We start from the raw sequence: 23,285 nt of genomic DNA on the forward strand, positions 1-23,285 counted from the left end.
GGAATCAGGGAGTGTGATACCTCCAGCTTTGTTCTTTTTTCTCAGGACTGCTTTGTCTACTTGGGGACTTTTGTGGTTCTATATAAGTTTTAAAATTTTTTGTTCTTTTCTGTGAAAAATGTTTTTGGGATTTTGATAGGGATTGCACTGAATCTGTAGTTTGCTTTAGGTAATAAGTACATTTTGACAATGTTAATTCTTCCAATCCATGAGCACAGAATATCTTGCCATTTATTTGTGTCTTCTTCAATTCAACAGTGTCTTGTATTTTTCACTGTACATGTCTTTTACCTCCATGATTAAATTTACTTCCACGTATATTATTATTTTTATTGTAATCGTAAGTGACATTGCTGGCTTTCTTTCTTTTTAACATTCTTACTGGAGTATAATTGCTTTACAATGGTGTGTTAGTTTCTGCTTTATGACAAAGTGAATCAGCTATACATATATCTCCATATCTACTACTGCTTGCGTCTCCCTCCCACCCTCCCTATCCCACCCACCTAGGTAGTCACAAAGCACTGAGCTGATCTCCCCGTGCTATGCACATTGTTTCCTTAGTCACTCTGCAGCATGTGGGATGCTCTTGGACCACGGCTCAAACCCGTGTCCCCTGCATTGGCAGGCAGATTCTTAACCACTGCATCACCAGAGAAATCCCCAGATTTTTATATATTGATTTGATATCCTGCAACTTTACTGTATTCATTTATTATTTCTACTTCTTCCTTTCCAATTTGGACGCATTTCATTTCTTTTTTCTTATCTAATTGCTCTGGCTAGGACTTCCAATACTATATTGAATAGGAGTGGTAAGAGTGCACATCCTTGTTTTATTCCTGATCTTAGAGGGATAGCTTTCAATTTTTCACCATGGAGTATCATGTTGTCGTGGGTTTATCATATATGGCTTTTATTAGGTTGAGGTGTGTCCCTACTATTCCAAATTTAGAATTTTTATCATAAATCAGTATTGAATCTTGTTAAATGCTTTCTCTGCATCTACTGAGATGATCTTATGGCTTTTGTCCTTCATTTTATTAAGGTGGTGTATCACAATGATTGATTTTATAATGTTGAACCATCCTTGAATGAAATAACTCCCACTTGATCATGGTGTAGGATCTTTTCAATATATTGTTGAATTCAGTTTGCTAATATTTTGTTCAGGATTTTTGCATTTATGTTCATCAGAAATACTAGACTGTAATTTTTTGTTGTTGCTATCATCCTCTGGTTTTGGTATCATGGTGACATTGGCCTCTTAACACATTATTGACCAGGGGATTTCTGCAGAAACTAACTCCTGTGGCATCTCTGGTCAATAATGCGTTACAGTGAGATAGGAAGTATTCCCTTCTTTTCAGTTTTATGGAACAGTTTGAGAAGGATAGGTATTAAATCTTCATCGAATGTTTGGTAGAATTCACCTGTGAAGCCATGTGGCCCTGGACTTTTGTTTTTTGGGAGTTGTCTTATTACTGTTTCAATCTCTGTACAAGTGATCAGTCTATTCAGATTTTCTATTTCTTCCTCATTCAGTCTTGGAAGGTTGTATGATTCTAAGATATTGTCCATTTCTTCTAGGCTGTGCAATTTGTTGGTGTATAGCTGTTAAAAATACTCTCTTATAATCCTTTGTATTTCTGTGGTATCATTTTTTTCCCTCTTTTGTTTCTAATTTTATTTATCAGAGCCTTGTTGCTTTTCTCCTTAGTGAATCTAGCTAACAGTTTGTCAATTTTGTTTATCTTTCCAAAGAACTAGCTCTTATTTTCATTGATCTTTTCTACTGTCTTTTTAGTTTCTTATTTATTTCTGCTCTGATCTTTACTTTTTCCTTAATAATACTAACTTTGGGGTTCGTTTGTTCTACTTTTTCTACTTTCTTTAGGTGTAAGGTAAGATTGTTTAAGATTTTTCCTTTTTCTTGAGGTAGACCTTATTGATACAAACTTCCCTCCTTGTAAAGCAACCATACTCCAATAAAAATTAATTAAAAAAAAGAAGACATGGATGTACTCTGTAATGACCCATATGGGAAAAGAAACTTAAAAAAAAAAGTGGATATGTGTATAACAGATTCAATTTGCTGTAAACCTGAATCTAAAACAACACTGTAAATCAACTATACTCCAATAAAAATAATTTAAAAAAAAGAAAAAAAATGACAGGACGAGGGGAAGATGGCAGAAGAGTAAGACGCGGAGATCACCTTCCTCCCCACAGATACACCAGAAATACATCTACATGTGGAACAACTCCTACAGAACACCTACTGAACACTGGCAGAAGACCTCAGACCTCCCAAAGGCAAGAAACTCCCCACGTACCTGGGTAGGGCAAAAGAAAAAACAGAGACAAAAGAATAGGGACGGGACCAGCACCAGTGGGAGGGAGCTGTGAAGGAGGAAACGTTTCCACACACTAGGAAGCCCCTTCGTGGGCGGAGACTGCGGGAGGCGGAGGGGGAAAGCTTCGGAGCCCCGGAGGAGAGCACAGCAACAGGGGTGCGGAGGGCAAAGCGGAGAGATTCCCGCACAGAGGATCGGTGCCGACCGGCACTCACCAGCCCGAGAGGCTTGTCTGCTCACCCGCCGGGGCGGGCGGGGCTGGGAGCTGAGGCTCGGGCTTCAGTCGGAGCGCAGGGAGAGGACTAGGGTTGGCGGCGTGAACACAGCCTGCAGGGGGTGAGTGCGCCACGGCTAGCCGGGAGGGAGTCCGGCGAAAAGTCTGGACCTGCCGAAGAGGCAAGAGACTTTTTCTTCCCTCTTTGTTTCCTGGTGCACGAGGTGAGGGGGTTAAGAGCGCTGCTTAAAGGAGCTCCAGAGACGGGCACGAGCCGCGGCTAAAAGCGTGGACCCCAGAGACGGGCATGAGATGCCAAGGCTGCTGCAGCTGCCACCACGAAGCCTGTGTGCGAGCACAGGTCACTATCCCCACTCCGCTTCCGGGGAGCCTGTGCAGCCTGCCAGTGTCAGGGTCCCGGGATCCAGGGAGAACTCCCCGGGAGAATGCACGGCGTGCCTCTGGCTGGTGCAACGTCACGCTGGCCTCTGCCGCCACAGGCTCGTCCCGCACTCCGTAACCCTCCCTCCCACCGGCCTGACTAAGCCAGAGTCCCCAAAGCAGCTGCTCCTTTAACCCTGTCCTGTCTGAGCGAAAAACAGACGCACTCCCGCAACCTACACGCAGAGGCGGGGCCAAATCCAAAGCTGAGACCTGGGAGCTGTGAGAACAAAGAAGAGAAAGGGAAATCTCTCCCAGCGGCCTCAGAAGCATCGGATTAAAGCTCCACAATCAACTTGATGTACCCTGCATCTGTGGAATACCTGAGTAGACAACGAATCATCCCAAATTGAGGAGGTAGACTTGAGAGCAAGATTTATGATTTTTTCCCCTTTTCCGCTTTTTGTGAGTGTGTATGTGTATGCTTCTGTGTGAGATTTTGTCTGTATAGTTTTGCTTCCACCATTTGTCCTAGGGTTCTATCCGTCCATTTTTTTTCTTAATAATTATTTTATATTTTAATAACTATTTTTTATCTTACTTTATTTTATCTTTTTTCCTTTCTTTCTTTCTTTCCCTCCTTCCCTCACTTCTTTCTTTCCTTTCTTTCTTTTCCTCCCTTTTATTCTGAGCTGTGTGGATGAAAGGCTCTTGGTGCTGCAGCCAGGAGTCAGTGCTGTGCCTCTGAGGTGGGAGAGTTAACCTCAGGACACTGGTCCACAAGAGACCTCCCAGCTCCACATAATATCAAACGGTGAAAATCTCCCAGAGATCTCCATCTCAACACCAGCACCCAGCTTCACTCAATGACCAGCAAGCTACAGTGCTGGACACCCTATGCCAAACAATTAGCAAGACAGGAAAACAATCCCACCCATAAGCAGAGAGGCTGCCTAAAATCATAATAAGTCCACAGACACCCCAAAACACACCAGCAGATGTGGACCTGCCCACCAGAAAGACAAGATCCAGCCTCATCCACAAGAACACAGGCACTACTCCCCTCCACCAGGAAGCCTACACAACCCAATGAACCAACTTTCGCCACTGGGGACAGACACCAAAAACAACGGGAACTACGAACCTGCAGCCTGCAAGAAGGAGACCCAAAACACAGTAAGATAAGCAAAATGAGAAGACAGAAAAACACACAGCAGATGAAGGAGCAAGATAAAAACCCACCAGACCTAACAAATGAAGAAGAAATAGGCAGTCTACCTGAAAAAGAATTCAGAATAATGATAGTAAAGATGATCCAAAATCTTGGAAATAGAATAGAAAAAATGCAAGAAACATTTAACAAGGACCTAGAAGAACTAAAGATGAAACAAGAAACGATGAACAACACAATAAATGAAATTAAAAATACTCTAGAAGGGATCAATAGCAGAATAACTGAGGCAGAAGTATGGATAAGTGACCTGGAAGATAAAATAGTGGAAATAACTACTGCAGAGCAGAATAAGGAAAAAAGAATGAAAATAACTGAGGACAGTCTCAGAGACCTCTGGGACAACATTAAACGCACCAACATTCGAATTATAGGGGTTCCAGAAGAAGAAGAGAAGAAGAAAGGGACTGAGAAAATATTTGAAGAGATTATAGTTGAAAACTTCCCTAATATGGGAAAGGAAATAGTTAATCAAGTCCAGGAAGCACAGAGAGTCCCATACAGGATAAATCCAAGGAGAAACATGCCAAGACACATATTAATCAAACTGTCAAAAATTAAATACAAAGAAAACATATTAAAAGCAGCAAGGGAAAAACAACAAATAACACACAAGGGAATCCCCATAAGGTTAACAGCTGATCTTTCAGCAGAAACTCTGCAAGCCAGAAGGGAGTGGCAGGACATATTTAAAGTGATGAAGGAGAAAAACCTGCAACCAAGATTACTCTACCCAGCAAGGAACTCACTCAGATTTGATGGAGAAATTAAAACCTTTACAGACAAGCAAAAGCTGAGAGAGTTCAGCACCACCAAACCAGCTTTACAACAAATGCTAAAGGAACTTCTCCAGGCAAGAAACACAAGAGAAGGAAAAGATCTACAATAACGAACCAAAAAATATTAAGAAAATGGGAATAGGAACATACATATCGATAATTACCTTAAATGTAAATGGACTAAATGCTCCCACCAAAAGACACAGATTGGCTGAATGGATACAAAAACAAGACCCATATATATGCTGTCTACAAGAGACCCACTTCAGACCTAGAGACACATACAGACTGAAAGTAAGGGGATGGAAAAAGATATTCCATGCAAATGGAAACCAAAAGAAAGCTGGAGTAGCAATTCTCATATCAGACAAAATAGACTTTAAAATAAAGACTATTAGAAGAGACAAAAAGGACACTACATAATGATCAAGGGATCAGTCCAAGAAGAAGATGTAACAATTGTAAATATTTATGCACCCAACATAGGAGCACCTCAATACATAAGGCAAATACTAACAGCCATAAAAGGGGAAATCGACATTAACACATTCATAGTAGGGGACTTTAACACCCCACTTTCACCAACGGACAGATCATCCAAAATGAAAATAAATAAGGAAACACAAGCTTTAAATGATACATTAAACAAGATGGACTTAATTGATATTTATAGGACTTTCCATCCAAAAACAACAGAATATACATTTTTCTCAAGTGCTCATGGAACATTCTCCAGGATAGATCATATCTTGGGTCACAAATCAAGCCTTGGTAAATTTAAGAAAATTGAAATTGTATCAAGTATCTTTTCCAACCACAACGCTATGAGACTAGATACCAATTACAGGAAAAGATCTGTAAAAAATACAAACACATGGAGGCTAAACAATACACTACTTAATAACGAAGTGATGACTGAAGAAATCAAAGAGGAAATCAAAAAATACCTAGAAACAAATGACAATGGAGACACAACGACCGAAAACCTATGGGATGCAGCAAAAGCAGTTCTAAGAGGGAAGTTTATAGCAATACAATCCTACGTCAAGAAACAAGAAACATCTCAAATAACCTAACCTTACACCTAAAGCAATTACAGAAAGAACAAAAAAAACCCAAAGTTAGCAGAAGGAAAGAACGCATAAAGATCAGATCAGAAATAAATGAAAAAGAAATGAAGAAAACAATAGCAAAGATCAATAAAACTAAAAGCTGGTTCTTTGAGAAGATAAACAAAATTGATAAACCATTAGCCAGACTTATCAAGAAAAAAGGGAGAACACTCATATCTTTTCATTTCATTAGAAATGAAAAAGGAGAAGTAACAACTGACACTCCAGAAATACAAAAGATCATGAGAGATTACTACAAGCAACTCTATGCCAATAAAATGGACAACCTGGAAGAAATGGACAAATTCTTAGAAATGCGCAACCTGCCAAGACTAAATCAGGAAGAAATAGAAAATATGAACAGACCAATCACAAGCACTGAAATTGAAACTGATTAACAATCTTCCAACAAACAAAAGCCCAGGACCAGATGGCTTCACAGGCGAATTCTACCAAACATTTAGAGAAGAGCTAACATCTATCCTTCTCAAACTCTTCCAAAATATAGCAGATGGAGGAACACTCCCAAACTCATTCTACGAGGCCACCATCACCTTGATACCAAAACCAGATAAGGATGTCACAAAGAAAGAAAACTACAGGCCAATATCACTGATGAACATAGATGCAAAAATCCTCAACAAAATACTAGCAAACAGAATCCAACAGCACATTAAAAGGATCATACACCATGATCAAGTGGGGTTTATTCCAGGAAAGCAAGGATTCTTCAATATATGCAAATCAATCAACGTAATACACCATATTAACAAATTAAAGGAGAAAAACCATATGATCATCTCAATAGATGCAGAGAAAGCTTTCGACAAAATTCAAAACCCATTTATGATAAAAATCCTCCACAAAGTAGGCATAGAGGGAACTTTCCTCAACATAATAAAGGCCATATATGACAAACCCACAGCCAACATCGTCCTCAATGGTGAAAAACTGAAAGCATTTCCACTAAGATCAGGAACAAGACAAGGTTGCCCACTCTCACCAGTCTTATTCAACATAGTTTTGGAAGTTTTAGCCACAGCAATCAGAGAAGAAAAGGAAATAAAAGGAATCCAAATTGGAAAAGAAGAAGTAAAGCTGTCACTGTTTGCAGATGACATGATACTATACACAGAGAATCCTAAAGATGCTACTAGAAAACTACGAGAGCTAATCAATGAATTTGGTAAAGTAGCAGGATACAAAATTAATGCAGAGAAATCTCTGGCATTCCTATACACTAATGGTGAAAAATCTGAAAGTGAAATCAAGAAACCACTCCCATTTACCATTGCAACAAAAAGAATAAAATATCTTGGAATAAACCTACCTAAGGAGACAAAAGACCTGTATCCAGAAAACTATAAGACACTGATGAAAGAAATTAAAGATGATACAAACAGATGGAGAGATATACCATGTTCTTGGATTGGAAGAATCAACATTGTGAAAATGACCCTACTAACCAAAGCAATCTACAGATTCAATGCAATCCCTATCAAACTACCACTGGCATTTTTCACAGAAGTAGAACAAAAAATTTCACAGTTTGTATGGAAACACAAAGGACCCCGAATAGCCAAAGCAATCTTGAGAACGAAAAACGAAGCTGGAGGAATCAGGCTCCCTGACTTCATACTATACTACAGAGCTACAGTAATCAAGACAGTATGGTACTGGCACAAAAACGGAAAGATAGATCAATGGAACAGGATAGAAAGCCCAGAGATAAACCCACACACATATGGTCACCTTATCTTTGATATAGGAGGCAGGAATGTACAGTGGAACAAGGACAGCCTCTTCAATAAGTGGTGGTGGGAAAACTGGACAGGTACATGTAAAAGTATGAGATTACATCACTCCCTTTCACCATACACAAAAATAAGCTCAAAATGGATTAAAGACCTAAATGTAAGGCCAGAAACTATCAAACTCTTAGAAGAAAACATAGGCAGAACACTCTATGACATAAATCACAGCAAGGTCCTTTTTGACCCACCTCCTAGAGAAATGGAAATAAAAACAAAAATAAACAAATGGGACCTAATGAAACTTCAAAGCTTTTGCACAGCAAAGGAAATCATAAACAAGACCAAAAGACAACCCTCAGAATGGGAGAAAATATTTGCAAATGAAGCAACTGACAAAGGATTAATCTCTAAAATTTATAAGCAGCTCACGTAGCTCAATAACAAAAAAACAAACAACCCAATCCCAAAATGGGCAGAAGATCTAAATAGACATTTCTGCAAAGAAGATATACAGACTGCCAACAAACACATGAAAGAATGCTCAACATCATTAATCATTAGAGAAATGCAAATCAAAACTACAATGAGATATCATCTCACACCAGTCAGAATGGCCATCATCAAAAAATCTAGAAACAGTAAATGCTGGAGAGGGTGTGGAGAAAAGCGAACACTCTTTCGCTGCTGGTGGGAATGTGAATTGGTACAGCCACTATGGAGAACAGTATGGCGGTTCCTTAAAAAAACTACAAATAGAACTACCATATGACCCAGCAATCCCACTACTGGGCATATACCCTGAGAAAACCAGAATTCAAAAAGAGTCATGTACCAAAATGTTCATTGCAGCTCTGTTTACAATAGCCCGGAGATGGAAACAACCTAAGTGCCCATCATCGGATGAATGGATAAAGAAGATGTGGCACATATATACAATAGAATATTACTCAGCCATAAAAAGAAACGAATTTGAGCTATTTGTAATGACGTGGATGGACGAAGAGTCTGTCATACAGAGTGAAGTAAGTCAGAAAGAGAAAGACAAATACCATACGTTAACACATATATATGGAATTTAAGAAAAAAAAATGACATGAAGAACCTAGGGGTAAGACAGGAATAAAGATACAGATCTACTAGAGAATGGACTTGATGATATGGGGAGGGGGAAGGGTAAGCTGTGAGAAAGAAAGAGAGTGGCATGGACATATATACACTACGAAACGTAAAATAGATAGCTAGTGGGAAGCGGCCGCATAGCACAGGGAGATCAGCTCGGTGCTTTGTGACCACCTAGAGGGGTGGGATATGAAGGGTGGGGGCGAGGGAGACGCAGGAGGGAACAGATGTGGGAGCATATGTATGTGTGTGGCTGATTCACTTTGTTGTGAAGCGGAGAGGGACAAGCCATTGTGAAGCAACTGTACTCCAATAAAGATGTAAAGAAAAAAAACAAAAAAAATCTTCCCTCTTTTATTCCATCCCATAGATTTTGGTATATTGTATTTTCATTTACGTTTGTTTTCAAGTAATTTTTTATTTCTCCTTCAATTTCATTGATCCAATAGTTTTTCAGTTTCCATATAGTTGTAATTTTTCTAGTTTTCTTCTTGTAAGTTGATTTCTAGCTTCATTCCATTGTGGTAAGAGAAGATGGCATATGACTTCAATCTTCTTAAATTTACGGAAACTTGTTTTGTGTCTAACATATCGTCTATCCTTGAGAAAGTTCCACGTTCCCTCGAGAAGAATGTATATTCTGCTGTGTTTGGATGGAACGTTCTTTAAAAATCTATCAACTCCACCTGGTCTAATGTTTCATTTAAGGCCAGTGTTTCCTTGTTGACTTTCTGTCTGAATGATCTGTCTGTTATGTTATCACTGTTACGTCTTCTTGATAAATTGTCTCCTTTATTATTACATACTGTTCATTTTTGTCTGTTGTTACCTTTTTTGGCTTGGAGTCTACTTTTTCTGATATGAGTATGGCTATACCAGCTTTCTTTTGGCTGCTAGTTGCTTGATGTAACATCTTCCATCCTTTTACTTTTAGCCTATGTTTGTCTTTAGAGCTATGTCTTCTAGAGGAAACATATAGTTGTTTTTCAATCCATCCAGCCACTCTGTGTCTTTTGATTGGTGAGTGCAATTCATTTATATTTAGGGTGATTATTGATAGATAAGGACATAGTACTGCCATCATATCTTTTTTTTTCTAGTTGATCTATACCTTGTTTCTCCTAGTGCTTCTGTCTGGCATTTTTTTTTTTCTTCTTTTTAGATATGGACCATTTTTTTCAAGTCTTTACAGAATTTGTTACAATATTGCTTCTGTTTCATGTTTTGGTTTTTTGGCCATGAGGCACGTGGATCTTAGCTCCCCAATCAGGGATTGGACCCGCACCCCCTGCATTGGAAGGTGAAGTCTTAACCATTGGACCACCAGGGAAGTCCCCTGTCTGCCATTTTGGTTTGGTGGTTTTCTAAGATATTTTTCTCAGGCTCTTCTCGTTATGTTGTGTGTCTCTGCTCTATGTTAATGTTTGTGTTTACCCTGAGGTTTGTATAAAACACCTTAGTTAAAATAGTCCTTTTTCTACTGATATCTTCATTTACCTATACAAGTTCTGTCCTTTTCCCCTTTTATGTTTTTGTTGTCTTAAGTTATTCCTTTTTATATTGTTTGTTATCAAGGTGAGATAGTTATATTATTCTGCTTTTTTTCTCCCTTTAACCTTTATGTGATGATAGAGGGTTTAAAAAATCTGACAGACCGTTGCAATTTTCTAGTTCTATTTATCACCTTGCTCAAAGTTTTGTATATTTTGGCCACTTTGTTTCTGGTTGAAGAGCTCCTTTCAATAGAGCTTGCAAGGCAGGTTTAGTGTTGATGAACTCCTTCAGCTTTTGTTTGGGAAAGTCTTTTTCTCCTTTATATGTGAATGTTAACTTTGCTGGATAGAGTATTCTTGTGTGACAGTTCTTATCTTTCCGTATTTTGAGAATGTCATTCTACTCCTGGCCTGTAGGGTTTCTGCTGAGAAATCCACTGATAGCCTAATGGGGGGTTCCTTTGTATGTAGGTCACCATTATTTTTTCCCTGGCTGCCTTTAGAATACTGTTATTGAATTTTGAGAATTTTAATATTATGTCTTGGAGGAGGTCTTTTTGCATAGAGGTAATTAGGTGTTCTCTTAGCTTCATGGGTTTGTATATGCAGCTCCTTCCCTAGGTTTGGGAAATTCTCAGCTATTATTATTATTACTATTTTTTTTCGGTACGCGAGCCTCTCACTGCTGTGGCCTCTCCTGTTGCAGAGCACAGGCTCCGGACACACAGGCTCAGCGGCCATGGCTCACGGGCCCCACCGCTCCGTGGCATGTGGGATTTTCCCAGACCGGGACACTAACCCGTGTCCCCTGCATCGGCAGCAGACTCTCAACCACTGCGCAACCAGGGAAGCCCAGCTATTATTTCTTTAAATAACCTCTCTGCTCCCTTCTCCTTCTGGGATACCCATTATCCTAACGTTGCCCTTCCTAAAAGAGTTGGACTTCTCTCATAGGATTTCCTCGTTTTTAAAACACCTTATTTCTCTTTCGTCTTCTACTTGTATCATTTCTAGATTTCTATTTAGAGGTCACTTCCCACCATCGGGGGAAGGGGAGAGGACGGAGGGGGCAGAGGGAGCTGGAGTCATGCAGGCAACTCTACCTTGTCTGTTGTAAGGTTTGCAGGCTCTGCCACTGTGAATAGGAGGTGGAGGGGGCTGTGGATGTGGGCACCTCAGCAGCTGTTGTGATGGGGTCCTAGGCCCCACTGCTGCTACCCACCAGTTACTTGTGGCCATGGGTGCTGGTGCAGTCAGTTGGCTCAAGTCATGCATGTAGCCTTTCTTGCAGTTACTGCGTTCTCTGAAGCTGTGGGCTCTGCTGTCCCATTAAGGGACTCAAATTGCAGGCCCCATCTCTACTGTTCCCTCAGTTCCACTTCCACTAAGTGTTAAAATTCACCCAGCTTTAGATGTACAGCTGTGTGGAATTCTCCAGCATCCTGTTGTTTTGGGCAGAGGCACCTTTGTTAAGTTGTGGATGTTTCACTGGTTGTACAGTGAAGGGGAGAGGCAAAGGTAGATGCTTCACTCTGCTGTATTTCTGACATTGGTCTATAGTTTTTTCTCAGGATGTTTTCGTCTGGTTTAGGTATTAGCATAATGCTGGCCTCACAGAATGAGTTAGGAAGTAATTCCTCTGCTTCTATACTCCAAGAGATTGTAGAGAATTGGTATAATTTCTTCCTTAAATGTTTGACAGAATTCACTAGGAAACTCATCTGGGCCTGGTGCTTTCTGTTTTGGAAGGTTATTATTTATTGATTCAATTAACTTAAGAGATATAGATCTATTTGGATCACCTATTTCTTCTTGAGTGAGTTTTAGCAGATTATGTCTTTTGAGGAGTCAGTTCAGTTCATCTAGGTTATCAAATCTGTGGCATAGAGTTGTTCATAATATTCCTGTGTTATTCTTTTAATTTCCATGGGATCTGTAGTGTCCCCTCTTTTATTCCTGACATCAGTAATTTGTGTCCCATTTTTTTTCCTCCCTTTTTTTTTTTTCTTCTTTCCTTTTCTTTTTTTCTTAGTTAGCTCGGGTAGAGGCTTCACCTCTGAAGGATAGTTTTGCAAGGTACAGTATTCCAGGTTGGTGGGTTTTTTTCTTTGAACACTTTAAATCTTTCACTCCAATCTCTTCTTGCTTGCATGATTTCTGAGGAGATGTTAGACGTAATTCTGACCTTTATTCCTTTACAGGTCATGTGCTGTCTTCCTCTGACTTCTTTTGGGATTTTTTTCTTTATTTTTGACATTCTGTGGTTTAAAAAGGATATGCCTAAGTGTATTTTTATTTTTTGGCATTAATCCTGCTTGGTGTTTGTCAGCTTCCTGGATCTGAATTTAGTGTTTGACATTAATTTGGGAAATTCTCAGTCATTATTATTTCAAGCATTTCTTCTGTTCGTTTCTTCTCCTTCTATTATTCACATTATGCATGCATTATTACACCTTTTGTAGCTGTCACACAGTCTAGGATATTCTGTATTCCTCAGTCATTGTTCTCTTTGATTTTTGGTTTCAAGGATTCTATTTTTTTTAATTGAGATATAACTGATACTTAACATTGTGTTATGGGTAAGGTGTACAATGTGTTGATTTGATACATTTATATAGTGCAATATGATTGTCATCATAGCACTTACTAACACATCATGTCACATAATTATAATTTCTTTGAGGAGTCTGTTGATATATCCTGTAGAGATTCTTTCCTTAGCCGTGTCCAGTCCAATAAGCCCACCAAAAGCATTCTTCATTTCTGTTACAGTGCTTTTTTTTTTTTTAACATGCCAATTTTTATTTTATTTTATTTTATTATTTATTTATTTATTTATTTTTTGCGGTACGCGGGCCTCTCACTGTTGTGGCCTCTCCGGTGCGGAGCACAGGCTCCGGATGCGCAGGCTCAGCGGCCATGGCTCACGGGCCCAGCCACTCCGCGGCATGTGGGATCCTCCCGGACCAGGGCACGAACCCGCATCCCCCGCATCGGCAGGCGGACTCCCAACCACTGCGCCACCAGGGAAGCCCTACAGTGCTTTTTTATCTGTAGCATTTCTTTTTGATTCTTTCTTAGGATTTCTATCACTCGGCTGACACTGTTTTTCTGTTCTTGCATGCTGTCTACTTTATCCATTAGAGCCCTTAGCATATTAGTCATAGTTGTTTTAAATTCCTGGTCTGATAATTCTAACATCCCTGCCACGTCTGGTTGATGTTGCTGTACCTTTTCAAATTGTGTTTTTTGCATTTTGGCATGTTTCGTAATTTTTTTCTTGATAGCTGGACATGCTGTACTGGGTAAAAAGAACTGCTGTAAATAGATCTTTAGTAAGGTGGTGGTCAGGTATTGGGGAAGGGGAAGTATTCTATAGCTCTAGGTCTCTGTTTTTGGTTAAGCTTATGCCTCTGGACCGTGAACTTCAAAACAGTTCCTCACCTTTTTTCCCTTCCCTTTTAGGTGTGACAGGATGTTCAGAGTGGGCTGGCATTGCGTATTTCCCTTCCTTCAGGTCAGTCGGGCTTTAATAATAATAGAGTAGGTTAGGTTCCAGTTAACTAGATTTCCTTGAGGGCTTGCCTTGTTAAGAAGAACAGAATGCCCTTGCATATTTCAAAATGTTTCCTTTCTCCCTTTACCTTGCATAAGTACGAGGGGATTTTTTGCTGATATTCATTATGGGAGCCTGGCTGAGCTTCTGGAGGTAAATTTCACAATACAGTAGGGGCCCACCTTTGACTGGGTCCTCCTGGAATTTTTAACTCTTCAGACTTGTCCACACTGAGCCTCCAACAATTCACCGACTGCAGCTCAGATTTTCCTACCCAGCACTACCTCCTGCAGAGGCTTCTGCTTGTGAATCTTGGCTCCAGTAAGCCATGACTTCCTATGTTTGTCTGTTTCTCCAATCTTGGGGTCAGTGGTTTTACCTGTGTCATCTCCTCTGTTATGGATCTAAGAGTTGTTGATTTTTCAGTTGTCAGTTTTTAACTTGTCATTAGGCTGAAGTGGTGACTTCCAAGCTCCTTACACGTGGAACCAAAAAGTCTTCCGCAATAATTTTATTTATTTATTTATTTATTTATGGCTGCATGGGGTTTTCGTTGCTGCGTGCAGTCTTTCTCTAGTTGCAGCGACTGGGGGCTACTCTTCATTGCAGTGCGCAGGCTTCTCATCGTCGTGGCTTCTCTTGCGGAGCATGGGCTGTAGGTGCGCGAGCTTCAGTAGTTGTAGCAAACGGGCTCAGTAGTTACGGCACATGGGCTTAGTTGCTCGGCAGCATGTGGGATCTTCCCGGACCAGGGCTTGAACCCATGTCCCCTGCACTGGCAAGCAGAGTTTTAACAACTGCACCACCACCAGGGAAGTCCCTTCCTCAATAATTTTTTGAATAAATGAATGAATGATGGGAAAAGGCTGAGATGTGAATTCCTCCTAAAATGAGAGGTTCCAACAACACCTAGGTGTAAGTCATGTAATACAGCAGCTGGGCTAAAGTTACAATTATATTAGGGCATTATGTTTTATATAGTTTAAAATTTATTTGGTGTAGCAAACTTTCTTTAAGGCTGAACTGATTTTTGAGTCTGCGTTAATGGAAAGAAAAGTATGTTGAAGATTTATATTCATTCACCCAACTATCAGAAAAAATAAATTATACAGTAATCCTTCCCTTTTTCATCCTGATACAATTTATTTCCATAATACTTTTGAAGTTCCAGGTCAATTTGTCTAGAGCCAATTAACTAATAATCAGCCCATATACCAGGTTGCCTAAAATTCAATCTCCTTTTTTTCTGTTTATGTTAGTGTTCTAATTAGCATGGGGGAGGATTTAAGAAATTTTTTAACCAGCTTATAAAACAGAGTTCCCCATTTACTTTTAATACTTCTAATATGTTATTATCATATTTGAAGTATTTAATTTATTTTTGAATGCTTTAAAGACTTTTAATCTGTGTCTAAAAATCCTTTCTTTAGAATTCCATGTTCCTAACAGTAAATATTTATCAGCACTATACAAGACATAAACAATAACTTGTCAAGCTAGGCTATCTTGATAACATCACTAAGAACAAAAAACGGTATTATTTTGTGCCTTACAATCCAGTAATATTTTATGAATTAGACAGCTTAAATAATAATAACTCTTGTACATTTGACAAGTAATCATCACTGTAATAGGCTTTCGTCTTGACTGTATATACATTTTTAAACATGTTTCTCACTCTAGAAAATGAAACTCTAGAAACCCAAGTCTACCGATTTAGAATGTCATTCTGAAAATTATTTAACATAAAATATCTCAAAGAGCCACAGTTAATGTGAGTGTTGCCTCTAATGTAAAGGAGTTTCTCATATTGCCTGAACTCTAAAGGTAAAAGAGTGACATTCTATTACAAAACAATTACAAGTATTGGCGATATTTGTAATTCTCCTTCCCCATTTTGCCTGCTATTCATCCTTCAAAATTCAATTCAAATGCCATCTCCATAAAACCTTCCTGACCTCTTCCAGAGTAGGGAGCTTCTCTAGGCTACCATATATATATATACACCACTATTTTAATACTTAAAACAATTTTCATTTTTTTAACCCAAGCTGCAGAGAATGTACAGATAAATATTCAAATACAATCTCAAATACAATCTCATGGTGAATCAGCAGTATCTATGACTACATAGCTTTTAATTTCATTTCCCTCTTTTGTCATTCAGTTTCGTTTATTTTAAACTTCTTGGCTGCTACATGTGGAAGGTTAGAGCATTTAAAAAAATTTTTTTTAAAAAAGGTATTACTCTTCCCTACACTCATGCAGAAACTTTAAGAAATTAAAATCCCATTTGGAGCAATAATACCCTTAATCAAAAAAAGTTATTAAATTATAAAAGCTGTGGCTTTTAGACAAATGGCAATAATTAAATGTGCTATTAAGGAGGTGTCACTTTTCTAACAACTTCAACCAATTAGGAAAAGGTACTTTCAGAAGTCCCAGGTCTTTATGTCTGCTGTAAACGTAGACCACTTACAACCACTTTCTCTGGTGGGTGGAGCATCCACTAACTGTATCACTTTCTGTTCACTTTCTTTTTCCTGGTCATCGTTTTTAAGAAAAACACAAAGTCCCAGGTATATTTCTACTATAGACTTTCCTATTCCTAGAGACTTATGGAATGTGTTCGTGTGAGTAGTGAAGGGTACTCAAGGAAATATAAACTTCACTTGTGTTGTGTGGGACAAAGACATGAAGATTCAGAATTGACACTACCATGCCTTCTCAAAGAGAAGACTAGATAGAATACAGGAGAGTCACTGTGTCTCCTGTCTTTTGTGTTGTCAGGAAAACCTAGTGTGGAATGTTGCAATAAATCTATGTCCAGACAAGTATGGAACTCTCTGAATTTACTTAGAACAAACAAATGCTAATTTGGGTGATATGCTGTGTTTATTTCTGCCACTGATAAAATCAGGGGTTGGCAAACTTTCTCCATCAAGGGCCAAATAGTAAGTATTTTAGGTTTCTCTAGCCACATATGGTCTCTGTCATACATACACACACACACACACGTGTGTGTGAGTATAAAACGTAAAAATCTTTTCTTAGCTCACAGGCTGTACAAAAACAAGATTGCAGGTCAGATTTTACTCAGAGGCTGTAGTTTGTGGACCCCTGCTATAGATACCTTCAAGAAAGGTACCTTTTAAGACTATTCAGTGCCAATCATGTTTTGGAGAACAGAGTGGGGCTGCAAGAAAAAGAGAATAAAGAATAGTTTGGAAGTATCACTAGTGCTCAAGCTCCATGAATAGCCATTTTATATACTCCAAGATGTACTAGCATTACTATTAAAAAAAAAAAAAAAAAAGAGGGTGTCATTCCCTATACTGATCTCACAGAAATTCCCTTTAAGCTGGAAAGCACTTTTTTAAAGTTAGTTTTTATTATAAAGTACTTGTAGAAATGATTTCTAAATCTAGCATACAAAGAACATAAAAGTGCTAGATTATTTCAGCTCCAACTTCTCTTCTAATTAAGATTCTGTGACTTAAAAAATTTTTTTTCTAAGTTTTTAAATAGAGCATTTGAGAAACTGGTGGGTGAAAGTACACATGATAAGTTGCGTACTACAAGGATCATTTTCAGTACCCAGACACTATAAGTGCTGAAGTCTCTAAAAAAAATTAGCCTGAGCTTAAGTGAAAGAAATTTAAAACAAGCTGCAACTATTTATAAAGAAAAATGAAGCTTCCCTCCTTTTGACTCATCTCCAAATTTAGAGAAGAATTGTAACCTAAGTCCAACCACAATCAATGTAAATTCACTTAAAGCCGCAGATCTTGGTAGCTCATGTCTTACACCAAGGCAAACACTGAAAAGAATATAAACCACTTCAACAAACATGGCAAAGAACACTGAACTTACCTTGAAAAAGCTCAAATTCACTTTCTAAATCAAGGAAAAACCTTAATTGGTAAATTGATATCCTTTTCTCCCAATAGTGTGAACTTGACTGCTAGTAAAAACTAAAATATATGTTCTTATATTTTCTTACATGAATTCAAACAATAATATAACAAAAGACATAATTTTAGAGAGAATAAAAACCCAGGTGATTAAGAAAGTTTATGGTCATAAGGACACTGCCCCTCAAGCTGAGATAATGAACAAAGTAATATTCTCAAGCCAGTGGCCAAATGAATGTACCCCTGTATTCTACTGATAATTAGACACCTCAAAGAGAACCTACAAGAATTAGAGATAAACAAACCTAATTCACTCATTTTAGTATTTCCATTTGTTTTATATGACGAATCTGCAAGAGAGATAGCAAGAAAATGATTAGAGCTGAAAAGGAAATGCATCATATGGTTCTTTACCACAGGTTCATCATCAAAACCTTAACAGATTTTTATCATTTATAACACTTAAAAGGACAGCCATCTATCAAAAAAAAAAAAATCAACCGAATTCTTTTTTAAAGGGAATGATTGAGGAGTAGAAACCTCATGTGAAGATAAATATGCTTCCTTTTTAGTTCCCATGATAAAGCACCCTTATGGGTCTGTAAACTCTAAAAATTAAGTAGAAGTAGACCTCTTGGAATGACATTACTAGTTTTCTTTCACAGTCATGAAATCAATTTAAGGGCAATACCCTTTTAAGGTTTTAGTCAAAAAGAAACGTAATTAAGGCAGGGAAAATTTATAGCCCTGAGCCACAAAGCCTCAGTCTTGAATTTTTTATTAGCATTATACTGGGAAGAATAAAAAGTCCCTGACCCTAATTTAAAACCATTTTGCTAACAAAAAGAATCATAGCAACATATAAGAAACAACCTCTTAAAAAGAATGAGGAAGTCCTTTATACACTTGTATAGAAAGATGTCTCAATATATTTTAAGTAAAAATAAATAATAAGACAGTACAGAAAGGAGTATTTATTGGGCTAAAATTTGGGTTAAAAAAAGAGAGGAAAATATCATTTATACATGAATTTCCCTATATCTCCATAAAATACCTCTGGAAAAATACCTAAGAAACTGACAACATTAGTTGCCTCTGATGAGGAAACTGGGTGGGCAAAGGTCAGAAGGGGCAGGGAGACTTTTCATTGTATATTTATAGAAACTTTTGAATTTTGAACCATATGAATACATGTAGTACTCTATTTAAAAATATAAGAAAGTTGAACCAACAGACAAAACAGTCTCTTACCAGATCTTGAGCTTCTTAGAGGGGGTCTACACAGGCCGATTACAGGATCTTTACTCACCACTAATACAGGAAGAGAAAACATTAAAAAAATATATAAAATGTCAAACATATTAGATTTATTATACAATCATCTATTTAGTCAGCCAAGTTTTTTCTGAGCTTTCCATTTTGCTAAGTATGGGAATACAATAGTGAACTAAAGTTTCCTGCTATAAAAAATTTATGGACTTGATGGAAAATTTTGCAGTTTTTCTCACCAGACCATATTTGTATAACAAGAAAGGAATATCAAATAACACTCTTCTAAATTTCTCAATTAAGAACCAAAATCTGTACCATAGCACCAACTCAATTATCTACCCCATTTGTGGCATACCCTAATTGTGGATTATTTATGTCATATTTTAATTTGAGGGTTAACTTCCTGAGACTTAATACACTCCCTCCAATTATTTAACCTTGTGTGTGTTCAGGAAATGCAAACTCCAATTTTTAAAACAATGTTAATGTTAGCCAGGTTTCAGACTGTCTGTGGTTCAATGGCATAGGGTTAATGAGGAAGCCAATCCCATTAAATAAAATATTAATGTTAGCCTAGAAATCCAAGGTGTGTTTCCTCAAACAGCCTCACACAACATAAAATAAAATGCAATCTACATCTAAATTTGGGTTATATTATGCTTTGTTTCATTTGTTTCTATAAAAAAGCAGTATGTTTGGCTCTGTATGAGAAGTGCAAAAACCACATTCCGAACCAGCTATCCCTGACCCCTGCCATTACACTGGCTGCCCATGTTTGTTTTCACAAAACTGACTTAATCCAATTTCCCTTTACAGTATCAAGAAGAGAAATCTTGAAGGGACACCCATTCATTTGTTCTAAAAATACTTACTGAGCATGATTTTGTACATCTTCAAGACAGAGATGTAGAGAAACAATTAAATTGACTTTGTGTAGCTCAAAAACACAGAACTAAGATCAAGAGAAAGTTACAGCAAAGTAGCTTTTAGTTCAATAGTAAAACGAAAAACAACCAAATTAAGTGTTGTCTCCAAAACAGAATGGAGAGTGAGGGAGTGATTTCCACATCACTGCAGATGATCAACAATGCACAGATACATGTTAACAAAGGGACACCTACACTGATAGAAACTCTGAGTAGATGACTTCCCTAAATCTTCCAGTTCTAAGATTATTATCAGTTGTTAGAATTTCACATATCAGGTATTTAGAACTTACATAAGCAGCTTTAAAAAGAAATCTTGTACATGTCTGTTACTCTTATTATTACAACTACCTTCCTCTTTTTCTCCTCTGTATTCCCATCCTTTTCAGGTTTAATTAAAACCTAAAACTTAACCTACTCTATAGACATCAATTACTATTTCAGTCCCCATCTTTTCATTTGAGCTTTTCTTGTATGCTCTACCATATATATAGCCCTATGTAAGATACTTGAAGGAGACAGAGTAGCCCAGAGAGGTATTAGAGAATAAAATAACAAGTACCCTTCTTTAGTAGCAATCTCCTTCCTTTGTCTGCTGCTTTTGCTCACCACTGCACCCCCAGGCTCTAGAAAGGGGACTGGTATAAAGTAGGTGCTCAATAATATCTGGAGAATGGATGAATGCTGTAACTACAGGAGCCAAAGAATCAAATGTTGATGACAAAATAGAAGGTATTAAAAATATTTAACTATAATTATTTAGCCAGAAACCATAACTGTTAAAAATATTTAACTTTAGGAAAAGTAAATGAAATTTTCCTACTGTATTTTTAGATTATGAAATTAGTTTCATGAAAGGAATGAACCTGGCCATAGAAGAAGTTATATAGATATTGTGGACTGAACTGACTGAACAACCTAATGGCTATTTCAATGTGAAAATAATGCAATTCTGAAACTTCAAACATTAAGCAGAGTTTAAACCATATCCCTATTCTAAACTAATACAATAAACATTTTTTCACAACTTCAAAAACAGGATGACAAATGATGTAGTTGTCTTTATTAGGTTGTTTTAGAAAGTGGCCCCTTGCTTTAGGTCATTAGTTTCAAGGACATTTTTGGATAAAGTTCTCTCAGACCACACCACTGGCCCTATATACAATTATGGCACAACTCTGAATACCAAAGTTAAACTGAAAGTCTATGATTCTACAAGAAGGAAGGGACTATCTTTTTTCTTTTTTAATTGATGTAGTCAATTTACAATGTTGTATTAAGTTTCTGGTGTATAGCAAAGTGATTCAGTTATATATATATATTCTTTTTCATATACTTTTCCATTACGGTTTCTTATAGGATACTGAATATAGTTCCCTGTGCTATACAGTAGGACTTTGTTGTTTATCTATTTTATATATAATAGTTTGTATCTGCCAATCCCAAACTCCTAATTTATCCTTCCTCCACCCCGCTTACCCCTTTGGTAACCATAAATTTGTTTTCTAAGTCTGTGAATCTGTTTCTTTTTTGTAAATAAGTTCATTTGTATCATATTTTAGATTCCACATATAAGTGATATATTTGTCTTTCTCTGTCTGACTTCACTTAGTATGATAATCTCTAGGTCCTTCCATGTTGCTGCAAATGGCATTATTTCATTCTTTTTAATGGCTGAGTAGTATTCCATTGTGTGTTGTGTGTGTACACATATACATATACACATACCACTTCTTTATCCATTCAGCTGTTGATGGACATTTAGGTTGCTTCCATGTCTTAGCTACTGTAAACAGTGCTGCTATAAACATACGGGTGCATGTATCTTTTCGAATTAGAGTTTTCTCTGGATATGTGCCCAGGAGTGGGATTGAAGGATCATACGGCAACTCTATTTTTAGTTTTTTTAAGGAACCTCCAAACTGTTTTCCATAGTGACTGCACCAATTTACATTCCCTCAAACAAGGAAGGGCCTACCTTAAACTTGCACTTAAAGCAGTTTTCCATCAAAGTTGACTCCTGTTTAAATAATTCCTTTGCTAGAAAGACTTTATAACCATTCATTTAATGACTTCCCTAAACTCTTTCTCCTTTTATTAAGAGGAATGATACAGGAGCATGCCAAGTGCTAGATGCAGTATAATTTTTAAAAGCACCTTTTAGAGTAAGAGAACCCCGAGTATCTCAAGTCTCCCAAAGATGCACATATCCTTATTTCTAGTTATATTGTAGCACAGTATGATATCGATATATTCCAGGTAATCTATGCATGAGTTCCATCGATCTATCATCTATACTGGGAAATGTTTTGTCTTTTCCGTTACCAACTATAGCATAAGCTTCTTGAGAAAAAAGAAATGCTTAAGCAAAATTTTATGAACTTCATATCTCCTGTAAAGTGCTGTGAGGAAAAAAACCCCACCTTATATCTGTATGTTTTACTGGGTACAAACTGACTTGGCAAGTACTATATCATTTTTGCAGTGGCCTTGTGAGTTAGGCTGGGTAAGTCATACAGATAAAGGCCTGAGGTTCAAGGTGAGTAGCTAATTCAACCAAGGTCCAGTGCTCTTTCCACAACATTATGCAGCCATGTACCTCAACAGCAGTCCTTAAATACAGGCCTAATGTGAACTCCAAAAGACTGTACGAGACATTGTATTTTATAATCGTTTTATAATGGTCTATAGGCTGGTGCTCAACAGTCTTCATTACATCAATTTACTTAACTCCATAATTTTTATAAATTTACTGTAGATTTTAAAAATGAGAGATTTTTGTTCCTCCCGGTATAAGGGACATGAATTAAATCTCCAGTAAATAAAATTTCAAGAATATGGTTTTTCCACATGGCCTAGAAGGACTTCCCTGGTGGCAGAGTGGTTAAGAATCTGCCTGGGGCTTCCCTGGTGGCGCAGTGGTTGAGAGTCTGCCTGCCGATGCAGGGGATACGGGTTCGTGCCCCGGTCTGGGAGGATCCCATGTGCTGCGGAGCGGCTGGGCCCGTGAGCCATGGCCGCTGAGCCTGCGTGTCCGAAGCCTGTGCTCCGCAACGGGAGAGGCCACAACAGTGAGAGGCCGGCGTACCGCAAAAAAAAAAAAAAGAATCTGCCTGCCAATGCAGGGGACACGGGTTCGAGCCCTGGTCCTGGAAGATCTCACATGCCACAGAGCAA

General features: G+C 38.0%; 1 protein-coding gene across 13 annotated transcripts in view; it reads right to left on the reverse strand.

The window, feature by feature from the left end:
• TOR1AIP1 (torsin 1A interacting protein 1) overlaps positions 1-23,285 on the reverse strand; it is a 52,076-nt gene that overhangs the window by 24,458 nt on the left and 4,333 nt on the right. For 7 of the 13 annotated variants that reach the window (XM_033428195.2, XM_033428190.2, XM_033428189.2 and 4 more), the window contains exon 3: positions 19,162-19,221. In XM_033428195.2, coding sequence (XP_033284086.1) covers positions 19,162-19,221 — 60 coding nt within the window. Of the gene's footprint in view, positions 1-18,215; positions 18,261-19,161; positions 19,222-23,285 lie in introns of all 13 variants that reach the window. The other 6 variants (XM_033428191.2, XM_049700391.1, XM_033428188.2 and 3 more) reach the window with 1 other exon arrangement.

The sequence above is a fragment of the Orcinus orca genome, chromosome 1 (genome assembly GCF_937001465.1).
Source record: "Orcinus orca chromosome 1, mOrcOrc1.1, whole genome shotgun sequence".
NCBI classification, from domain to species: domain Eukaryota; kingdom Metazoa; phylum Chordata; class Mammalia; order Artiodactyla; family Delphinidae; genus Orcinus; species Orcinus orca.